General features: G+C 43.1%; 2 protein-coding genes across 3 annotated transcripts in view; one reads left to right on the top strand and one right to left on the bottom strand.

Moving 5' to 3' along the window:
* LOC102742249 (adenylate cyclase type 10-like) overlaps positions 1 to 11,438 on the bottom strand; it is a 61,256-nt gene that overhangs the window by 2,975 nt on the left and 46,843 nt on the right. The gene's annotated exons all lie outside the window — the stretch shown is intronic.
* The window catches only part of TREML1 (triggering receptor expressed on myeloid cells like 1), a 40,788-nt gene that overhangs the window by 136 nt on the left and 29,214 nt on the right, over positions 1 to 11,438 (top strand). The window contains exons 2-6 of one of the 2 annotated variants that reach the window (XM_081828202.1): positions 186 to 518; positions 2,652 to 2,763; positions 3,159 to 3,244; positions 3,744 to 3,796; positions 4,155 to 4,706. In XM_081828202.1, the coding sequence (XP_081684328.1) occupies positions 186 to 518; positions 2,652 to 2,763; positions 3,159 to 3,244; positions 3,744 to 3,796; positions 4,155 to 4,466 (896 nt within the window). In that variant the 3' untranslated portion in view covers positions 4,467 to 4,706. Of the gene's footprint in view, positions 1 to 185; positions 519 to 2,651; positions 2,764 to 3,158; positions 3,245 to 3,743; positions 3,797 to 4,154; positions 4,707 to 11,438 lie in introns of those variants that run through there. The other variant, XM_081828203.1, reaches the window with a different exon arrangement.

Raw genomic sequence — 11,438 nt, 5'->3', positions numbered from 1 at the left:
GAGGTGCACTTGGGGCCCCCTACACTCCGCTCCAGGCCCAGGAATAACCGGCGTTATTGTGGCAACAATAACATATGTAGGGCCCAGAAGGTGGACCTCTCCATGCCTGTGCCCCTGTGGCAGTGGGTGGACTGGAAAGTTCCCGCAGCTCCTGCCCAGCCTTCCCATGTCCTTTCCTTCCCTAGGCCAGGGCTCGGCGGGCACCTTCCCGGAGGTGCTGCAGGCCCCCGTGGGGGGCTCCATTCTGGTTCAGTGCCGCTACGGGCCCCAGGACATCAAGGCTCGGAAGGTGTGGTGCCGGCTCTTGCCAGAGGGGTGCCAGCCCTTGGTGTCCTCGGCTGTGGATCGCAGAGCCCCTGGGGGCGAGCGCATGTTTCTCACCGACCTGGGGGGCGGCCTGCTCCAGGTGGAGATGATTACCCTGCGGGAGGAGGATGCTGGCGAGTATGGCTGCGTGGTGGAGGGGGCCACGGGGCCCCAGACGGTGCACAGAGTCGCTTTGGATGTGCTCCCTCCAGGTGAGTTCTCCTCGGCTGGCCATTGCCCCTCCCCGCCCCCACTGGCTGCTCTTGGGTCCTTGGGGGATGGGGATCCTTAGCGGGGGGAGGAATTGGGAGGAGATATTTTTGACAGCTCCCCAGGGACCGGAAACCAAACTGGGTGAGCAGTCTGAGATAAAACAGCCAGACTTTGGGTCCCTCCCCCCACCCACACCAGCAGGTTTCTCCATTGGAAGGCACATTCTCCTTCCTCACCCATGGCCTTGGCCTCCTCCTGCAGCATTTTCAACATACTTGATGCTATTTTTTTTCCCCTTAGAAATGTTTTAAACAGAGTTTTAATTTGGGCATAGCAACCTGGAATTCCCTTTTTTTTTTTTTAAATCTTCCAGTTTATTATTCCTGTTATAATGAGTTTGATGGCTTAAAATGATCGAATCCGTGTTTTATTTAATTTTATGTCTTCACTGAGCATCTAGTATGTGCCTCACCTTCAAGCAGGGTGCATTTGGTGCCTGAATTACTTCAACTCATTCTATTTTTAAAAAAAGAGGAAAATGTCACTAATAGATATCAGTATTGTCAACCCTATTTTGAGTATAGAAAGTACTTTATTTTGATAGGCTGTGGTTTTCTCTCACAGGCTACAATTTTCTAATGTCTAAGCATTTATTAAAAGACAATTTTAAAGTAGAAGAAGAGATTTTCCAGAAAAATTGGATGTTGTAAAAAAAAAATGTTCTGTAGGGAAAATGGCCAGGTTGCCTGCAGAAGTGGAGACTCTACTACCTTTCTTTTATGGATGATGACAGTTTTTCATTTTCAGGTCTTCCTTTCTCAAGTAATTTGTGCCCAATCCCCAAATCACGAAATGAAGAAAGGCCTTTTTCCTCTTCTTGGTTTTTCCCCCATTTGTTAATTACGAGGTGGACTAAGTTGTCATTAGAATCCCTCTCATCTCTGGTCCATGATCATTATTTTATGTCAGCCTTTGTCTTCCTCCTTCCCTGACACTCTAAGGTCTAGTAACTCCAGCTTGTAGGACAGGATGCACTGGGGAGAGGGGTAGGTGCTGGGGGCCCAATGCTGTAGAGGATGGTTGTAGAGGATGCTCAGGCCGGCTGGTGGAGGGTGGCTTCCAGGGAGGATATGAGTGGCTTAGAAGGTACCAGGAGGGCAGGATATAGGCAGGCAAGAGGGGAGAAACAGCATCTCCAGATCCTGGTTTGGCTTAAGGTGGGAGGTAGGAACGATGAGCCTCTGAGAGCAAGGAAGACCCCTATCCTGAGGGTCTAGAAGGACTGGCCAGGTTCCCAAGACAGATCCTCAGGCCCAGAGAAACCAACCCTGAGTCCCACAGCCAGAAGTTGGGCATGTTGTAGGGATGATAGAAGCCTTGTCACAAAACCAAGACTTGGGGTCTGAGCAAGGCTCTCAGCAAGGATCACTTGGATTATTTCACATTAGGGGTGACCCTAGAATTCCTTAGATCCTGAGGGCAGCAGAGCTTCAGATGGGCTCAACCAGCCTGCAGGGGGGTCACATGGTTGCAGGTATATGGAGAGGTCTAGCAGGCTGTGCTGAGGCCCCTTTAGAAACCAGTTGATAGGGGCGCCTGGGTGGCTCAGTTGGTTAGGCGACTGCCTTCGGCTCAGGTCATGAACCTGGAGTCCCAGGATCGAGTCCCGCATCAGGCTCCCTGCTCAGTGGGGAGTCTGCTTCTCCTTCTGACCCTCCCCACTCTCATGCTCTATCTCATTCTCTCTCTCAAATAAATAAATAAAATCTAAAAAAAAAAAAAGAAACCAGTCGATGAGCACCAGGAGCAAGGTTGCCACTGAGGACAAGAGTGGAGAACCTATTCGGGGGCAGGGCGGGGGAGCAGGTGAAGAAGGAAGACGGGGCAAGGGTTGGGAGCTGGTGGTGGAGGGGAAAGTGGGCCTGGTCACAACGGGGTAAATATTGAAAAAGCCCATCCCTGATCTCCAGAATTAGGGCCCCTGAGGAATATGCCAAGCCCACATTAGTGTTTCTTACTTGGGATCTCTCCTTCCTCAGACCCACTCCCCCCAGTCCCTCAGATCTTAACAGGCCTGTGACCCTGCCCACCATGGATGGCTATGTGCTCATTAATATTTCCTTCTGACTCAGCTCCTAGCCTGAAAGAGGAGGAGGAGACCTATAAGGTTGGGAGTCTGGCTGACGGCCCCTCCTCAGACACTGTGGATAGTGCCAGCCCTTTGGAACCCAGCCAGGATAAGAGGTACTGACAAGAGCTGTATTCGGTGGCTGGGAAAAGGGTGGTGGTGGGAAAGGGGGTGAAAGATTGTTCAGAGCCCCAGGCTAACTCAAGGGGAAACCTTATGGTTCCTTCCACTCCTGGGGAACTTCTGATCAGGCAGGAAGTCAGGCAGACCCGCCTGTCTATCCCAGTTCAGCAATGACCCTTTTTCTCTGTGGTCTCCAGCCAGGATACCCTGATAATGTGTTTCTCTTCTGCCCTGCCTGAGTATGTCCTCCTCATTCCATCCCTCAAATCCTCTTCTTGCGTCCATGGCTCACCAAGAACAACACCCTTCTACACCGCTCCGGGGTTCCTGGTGAGCAGCTTCCTGCCAGGTTCAGGCCTGAGCTCACCTACCCCTTTATGTCCTTCAGCATCCCCTTGATCTGGGGCGCTGTGCTCCTGCTGAGCCTGCTGGTGGTGGCAGTGGTGCTGTTTGCTGTGATGGCCAAGAGGAAAGGTAGGTAGCCGTCCACCTGCCGACCCTAGCACAGCCCCGCTGGTCATGTACCAGCTAGTCTTGTAGACAATGCCGGACTCGGTCTGTGTCGCCTATAGATGGGCTTGTCTGGGCTTTAGTAAGGCCCTCGGGTCCTAGAAGTTCCCAGACGAGGGGTGGACAGGAAGAAGGAGATTCAGTGGGAGCTGTCCTGGGGACAGACAGGAATCGGACAGGGTGGGCAGCGGGATACACAGGTGACTGGAGGAGGTGAGGGAAAGGATTCAGTAGACAGGCTGAGTGTTGAGGCAGGATGAAGGGAGTTGGAGGCAGTAAGTGGGTGGGAGGCTCCTGGCAGGGTGGGGCAATACTGGGGAGGCAGTGGGTAAGTTTTGCTGGTAGGAGTGGGATGAAGGGTCTGGACCAGGAATGAGGCTTCAGGGACTTCTGAAGGTAGCGAGGGGATGGGCTCTGAGCCAGAATGGGAAGCAGACTGTGGTGTCATCCTCTGTCTTCCCAGGAAACAGGCTTGGTGTCCGCGGCCAACCTCAGAGCAGTGGCGTTCCAGGCATGGTAAGAGGCCTCTGCAGGCCCCCAGCCAAACTCCCCAGACCTTCCATTGGTCCAGCTCACCGAGAGGTCCCAGGATGAGGGGGTAGATAAAGACTGGGACCCAGTCAGGGTCCATACCCTCTTCCTAAATGCTGTAAACTTGGCACCAGTTATCTTCCACCTTCCCACCTTGGTATTTCACCCTCCCCGATTTGGGGAGAATGTTAGGGCTTGAAAATCTTCAAAGGGAAGCCCTCTTGCCCACTAACATACTCAGGATTTGAGAGACAGATCCAGTGTGGTCCTGGGCTTCCCCCACAAAGGGAACTGGGGCAGAGGGGCATTTTTTCTCTGCCTCACTCACCTGCTTTTGTTACAGGCCGCCTCCTCAGTGGCCCACCATATCAGTGACTCTGGACTGGGACTTGATTTGCCATCGGACATTCCATATGCTAGGCTCGACTCACCACCTTCCTTTGACAATACCACCTATAGCATACCTCTTGATCCCCCATCAGAGAAATCCCCACCCCCAGCCCAATCCTCATCGCCCCCTCTGCCTCCTAAGGTCCTAATGTGCTCCAAGCCTGTGACATATGCCACAGTCATCATCCCTGGAAGGGACAAGGTTGGAGGGGCCTCCTGTGAGCCAGCCCAGGATCCACCGAATGGCCAAATGCCACCCAGCTAAGCTGTCCATCATACCGTACACTCACGGAGACTATCCCCAGAACTCTGCATCCAGCCAGCCAGCCCATGCCCTAGACCCTTACAATATCAGAGCAGCTAGGGACCTTAGGTTCTAATCTAACATCTTGACTTTTCTGACCTGGAAAGTGAGACTTAAATGTGACTGAGGTGTCTTGGGAGTCCCCCATGCTTGTTCCTCTGCCATTTTACTACTGAGCTAAATAAACTCTGAATGGTAATATATGAGCTCTTGATGTTTGAGGGGGAAGGAAAGGGCCTGAGTTTGACTATTCCCATGGCCTGGGAACTGAAGATTCTGGTCCAGAGTTTGTGCTGCATGATCTGCTGCCTGTTCTGCCTGTAGGGACATGGTTTCATTCTCTGGTCAGAATACTGTGATGCAGTTTGATTCAAGGGGCACTAAGAACACTTCTTCAGAAGTATTTCCTGCCTTTCTCATGGTACCTAAATTATAGATCCATTAGCTTAAGTCTAGAGATCTCTTCTGCCTTCTGCTCTGCACCTTGTAAACAAATGGCATCTTCTGATGTGACAACATATGACAGGAGGAAGGGGATAATGTGAGTGAAAGGAGACTCAGGACAGTTGGGGTGAGAGAGATGGAGCTGAAAAGAAATAGGAGGGATGTTAAGGGAACAAACTGAGGATTGCTGGAGGGGAGGTGGGTGGGATGGGGTAACTGGATGATGGGCATTAAGGAGGGCACTTGAACTAATGAGCACTGGGTGTTATATGCAATCGATGAATCACTAAAGTCTATCCTTGAAACTAATAATACACTATATGTTAACTATACTGAATTTAAATAAAAAATAAAAAAAATAGGAGTAAGATCAGAAACGGAAATAAATCCCAAGCCTATTCCTTGGCAGGACCAAGGATTTTCAAGCTCCAGGAGATAAAAGACCTCTGCAGACATGTTTTATCAGAGCTGGCTCTCAACTGGGTGGACATCTGGTAGCACTGTTCGCTTTGGCCTGAAATCTGGAGCCTGGAAAGAGCCCAGTGGAGAAAAGGCATGGCATGGGAAGAAGGTAAATGAATGGTAAAGGTGTGGCCATTGTCAAATGTAAATGAAAGCTAGTCCAGGCTGTGTGTGGAAGAGCCTTTAAGGTCTCTGCCAGGATTTCTTCTGAAACTGCTCAATTTGAAACTCTTTGCCCATATTGAGATGACAGATAGATGGAAAGGATGAGGTGCTCAGGAACCTATTCTTCTTATAATCATGGAGAGCTAGGCATAAAGTGTTTTTCACCATCTGGAGAGGCCTGAGTTTGGTCTAGGTACCTGAGAAAGGACAGGCAGGGCGTGTACCCTGGGCTCCAGCTGGGTAGGCCTAGTGATGCTATTTTCAGGGAACTCTGGCAGGATGTTCTGAGCCTCCCCTGATAGAGTCTCAGCCTGTGACAGAATATAAATTTACTTCTGTCCCTTGTGGAGGCAGCAGCTGCCCACCAATCAACTAAGCCCTCATTTTCCCTGGCTAAGATAACTAGTGACTTGCCTGCTGGGGAGGAGAGGCAATGAGGATGGGGAGAGAATGTGGGGGAAGGGCAGAATAAAGTCTAAAAAGAACACCTCTGGGAAAAAGTTACTCTGGTCTGAATGTAGTTTGAACTTTTTATAGCCTGACAGAAGTAAAAGTATATTTAACAACACAAAGGAAAATACTAAGATCAACTGGCTGGTAGAGAAGAGGGAAGGAGGAAAGGGAAATATATTAATTCCATCATTGCTCATGGTAGAAGTCTATGAATACCAACCAGAATCTCACTTATCACAGTAACTTCTGAGATGAAAATACAGATCTTCTAAATTTTATCATAAGAAACATATGAAAACAAAGCAAAGAAAATGCAGGTGACATGACAAGGACATTGCTTCATATCAGAACCTTTGGAATGCAGCTAAAGCAGTTCTCAGAGGAAAAGTCACACCCTCAACAACAAGAATTAAGCATCTTACTCAAATTGCTAGTTCATTTGAAAGAAGGAAAATTATATAACTAATACATAAATAAAAGAGCTTGTTCTTTGAAATGAAATGAAATAAAGGAGACAAAGTGTTAGCTATTAACTTAAAAAGAAGAATGAAATAAGAAATGACAAGGGGAAAATAATCACAGATATAAAGACAATGAAAAAAACGAGAGTATTTTGTGCTCATGGTGGTGGTTGGGGTGGGGGTAATGAATGTAGAGAAGGCTGAAATAAGTTTTTGGGGTGACTGAAATGTTTTCTATCATGACTGTGGTAGTGGTTACCTGGGTGTATATATTTGTCAAAGCCCATCATTAAAATCGGTGCTCTTTCAGGGCACCTGGGTGGCTCAGTCAGTTAAGCGTCTGCCTTCAGCTCAGGTCATGATCCCAGGGTCCTGGGATTGAGCCCCGCATTGGGCTCCCTGCTTGGCAGGAGGCCTGCTTCTCCCTCTCCCGCTCCCTCTGCTTGTGTTTCCTCTCTGTGTCTCTCTCTCTCTGTCAAATAAATAAATAAAATCTTTAAAAAAAAGATAGGTGCACTTTCTTGTACATAAATTATGTTTTGATAATTTGATTTTTAAAAAATACTTGAAAGACCATGGGGGAATAGTTAAAATAATCTTACAGAGGAAAATGCTCTTTAAATTATACAAAACTCAGAAGCCATAAAAGAATTCACTGATACATTTAAACTGATACATTAAAATAAGAAAAGACTGATATCTTTTTCTCCATGACAAAAGCACAACTCATACAAAGGCAGAGAGCTCAGTAGGGGTTACTACAAATAAATTAGAAAACAAATACTTAATAGGATATATAGATATAGCTCACAAAATAGGAAATATAAACATAGTAAAGATGTTTAACTTCATCTAAGGGAAATGCAAATTAAAAGTACATTGAGAATGACTTAAAAGAAAATGGTTAAAGAACTCAGAAAATTCTCCCCCCCCACCCAATTTCTATTTAAATTCTAGTTAGTTAATGTATAGTGTAATATTGGTTTCAGGAGCAGAATTTAGTGATTCATCACTTACATAATAACACCTGGTGCTCATCATAACAAGTGCCCTCCTTAAATTCTCTCTTCCAAGGGTGCCTGGGTAGCTCAGTTGGTTAAGCATCCCATTCTTGATTTCAGCTCAGGTCATGATTTCAGGGTCCTGAGATTGAGCCCTGCGTTGGGCTCTGCACTGAGCATGGAACCTGCTTAAGAGTCTCTTTCTCATCTGCCTCTACCCTCCCTCTGCTCACTCTCTTTCTCTATAAAAAAATCCCCTGTTCCATAAAAGCAACAAGAAAACTGGCAAAAATAGCCAGAATCAACTTTTTTAGAACTCTGGAAATCAATGGCTTGCATCAACCCCAGGAGCCTTTACTTAAGAAAATTGGCTTTCCCTCCCTTGTATCTCATTTAAAACACAACTTCATAAAGCAGTTTTTACATATCTGTGTTGACAAGCACACCATTTATTAAGATGTAACTTTTATGACATTTATAATATGAAAGAGTGGGGAGGGAATGGAACTATATAGGATCAAAGTTTTCCTACATTGTTTAAATTAAATTGGTATAAATGTGGACTGGATTGTTTTAAATTAAAATGCTAATTGTAATTCCTACAGCAAGAAAAAAACCCTCAAAAACATAGTAAAAGAAATGGCAAGGGAATTAAAACTAAATATAAATTGTGTATTTAATATAATGAAAGACAGTGGAGAAAGAGAGGGGAAACAAGACATAAGACAGAAAACAAATAATAAGATGACAGACATAAATCCTATCTAATCAGTAATTACACTGAATGTAAATAAATATTCCAATTAAAAGGCAGAGATTGGCAGAATGTATTAAAAAACTCATGATCCAACTACGTTTCCTGTAAGAGACAAACCTGAGATTCAAAAACACAAGTAGGTTCAAAGTAATAGGATGGAAAAACATGTGTCACGCAAACTAGCTAAAGAGAGGTGGAGTGGCTACATTAATTAAGACAAAAGGACATTTTATAATGCTAAAAGAGTAAATCCATCAAGAAGATATAATAATTATAAATATACATGTACCTAACAACAGCATTTCAAAATACATAAAGCAAAACTGACCGAACTGAAGGGAGAAATAGACAAACAGTAGTAGATGTAGACTTCAATATCCCACTTTCAGTAATAGGCAGAACAAGGTAGGTAGGTGGAAGATCAGCAAGGAAATAGTAGACATGAACAACACTATAAAAACTAACTAGACTTAACAGACATCTGTAGAACACTCCACCCAACAACAGCAAAATACAATACACATTCTTCTCAAGTATACATGTAACATTCTCCAGGATAGACTATATATCTGACCATAAACAAGTTCTTAATAAATTTAAAAGGATTGAAATCATACAAAGTATGCTTTCTGACTATAATGGAATTAAATTAGAAATAACAGAAATAAATTTTGGAAACTAACAAATATGTGGAAATTAAACAACATACTTCTAAATAACAAACGGGTCAAAGAAGAAATCACGAGAGAAATTATAAATACTTTGAGAGGAATGAAAACAAAAACATAACACAGCAAAACTTAGGGGATTCAGCAAAGCCTGTGCTTAGAGGGAAATTTAATTTATAGCTGTAAATACCTTATATTAAAAGAATAAAAATCTCAAATCAACAACCTAACTTTCCAGCTGAAGAAACTAGAAACAGAAGAGTAGACTAAACCCAAAGCAAGCAGAAGGAAGGAAATAATAGATTAGAGAAGAAATGAATGAAATAGAGAACAGAAAAAGAGTGAAAAAAAATCAGCAAAACCAAGTGTTGGTTCTTTGAAAAGATCAAGAAAATTGACAAATCTTAGCTAAGGTTACTTTCTTAGCCAAAAAAACAAAGAGAAGACTCATATTACTAAATGAGGAATGAAAGTAGAGGGAGCACTCCTGACTTTATGAGATTAGAAGGATTATAAGGAAAATTGTGGACAATTGTGTATCATCAAAATAGATAACCTAGATGAAATGGACAAATTCCTAGAAAGACACAAACTACTGAAACTGACTCAAGATTAAACAGAAAATCTCAATAGATCTATAACAACTAAAGAGGTCTAATTAATAATAATAATTTTAAAAACTTACCAGAAAGAGAAGCCCAGGCCCAGATGGTTTCACTGGTGAATTCTACCAAACATTAAAAGAGTTTCAAAACCAATCTTTCACAGACCCTTCCAAAAAATAGAAGAGGCAGGAACTCATTCTATGAGGCCAGTTTTACCTTGATGTAAAAACCAGACAAAGAGATGACAAGAGAACTACTGATCAATATCTCTTATGAATGTAGATGCAAAAATCCTCAACAAAATACCAGTGAATAGGCCCTAGCAATAAATAGAAAGGATTATACACCATTACAAAGTGGGATTTATCCCAGGAATGCAAGATTGGTTCTACACATGAAAATCACTAAGATATACCATATTAATAGAAAAAAGGACCAAAATCACATGATCCTTTCAATAGAGGACAGAAAAACCATTTGGCAAAATTCAGTACCCTATCATGATACAAATGCTCAGCAAACTAGGAAGAGCTGGGAATTTCCTTCATCTGACAAAGGGCATCTACAAAAAACTCATAGCTAACATCATACCTAAAGATGTATAACTAAAAGCTTTCTCCCTAGGATTGAGAACAAGACAAAGATGTCCACTCTTGCCACTTTCATTCAATACTGTACTACAGGTTCTTACGAGTGTAATTAGGCAAGAAAAAGAAATAAAGATCATCCAGCTTGGAAAGGAAGAAGCAAATCTATTTCTATTTGCAGATGACATGATCTTGTATATACAAAATCCTAAAGAATCCACAAAAAAACTTAGAACTAATAAATGAGTTTAGCAGTTCCAGGATACAAAATCAACATACAAAAATCATTTTTATTTCTATGCACTAGCAGTGAACAACTCAAAAATTAAATTAAGAAAACAACTCCATTACAACAGAATCAAGAATAATAAAATATTTAGGGGCAAAAACTTTTTTTTTTTTTTTTTAAAGATTTTTATTTATTTGTCAGAGAGAGAGAGCACAAGCAGGGGGAGCAGCAGAGGGAGAGGGAGAAGCAGGCTCCTCACTGAACAAGGAGCCCGATGTGGGACTCGATCCCAGGACCCTGGGATCATGACCTGAGCCGAAGGCAGACGCTTAACGACTGAGCCACCCAGGCGTCCCAGGGGCAAAAACTTAACAAAAAAGTTCAAGACCTGTACATTGAAAACTATAAAACATTGACAGAAATTAAAAAAGACCTAAATATGTGGAAAAGACAAGACATTTTCATGGATCAGAAAACTTAATATTGTTAAGATAGCAATTCTCCCCCAATTTACTTACAGATTCAACTCAATCTCTGTCAAAATTATAGCTGCCCTTTTTTGTAGAAATCGACAAGGTAATCCTAAAAGTCATATGGAAATGCAAAGGACCCTAAACAGCTAAAACAATCTTGAAAAAGAATAAAAAATTGGAGGACTCATATTCCTGATTTTAAAACTTACTACAAAGCTACAACAATCAAGATGGTGTGTACTGACATAAGGACAGACACAGAGAACAATGGGACAGAACTGAGAGTTCAGAAGTAGACCCAAACATCTAACAAAACCATATATCAACAAGAGTATCATTTAAATGGGGGGAAAGAGTAGTCTTTTTAACAAATAGTGTTGAGACAAGTAGATATCCACATGCAAAGAATGAATCTGGAAACTTACCTCAGAGTATATGCAAAAATTAACTCAAAATGAATCAAAGATCTAAAAGAGCTAAAACCATATAAAACTCTTAGAAAAAAACAGAGGCATAAACCTTTGCAATTTCTAAGATATAACACTTAAAGCACAAGCAACCAAAAAGCAAAAACCAGACAAATTGTACTTCATGAAAACATAATACTTATTGTGCTGCAAAATGATAC

Source organism: Leptonychotes weddellii, chromosome 8, assembly GCF_054177405.1.
Source record: "Leptonychotes weddellii isolate Sample4059 chromosome 8, ASM5417740v2, whole genome shotgun sequence".
Classification (NCBI taxonomy): domain Eukaryota; kingdom Metazoa; phylum Chordata; class Mammalia; order Carnivora; family Phocidae; genus Leptonychotes; species Leptonychotes weddellii.
This window is presented reverse-complemented; position numbering and strand designations above follow the sequence as displayed.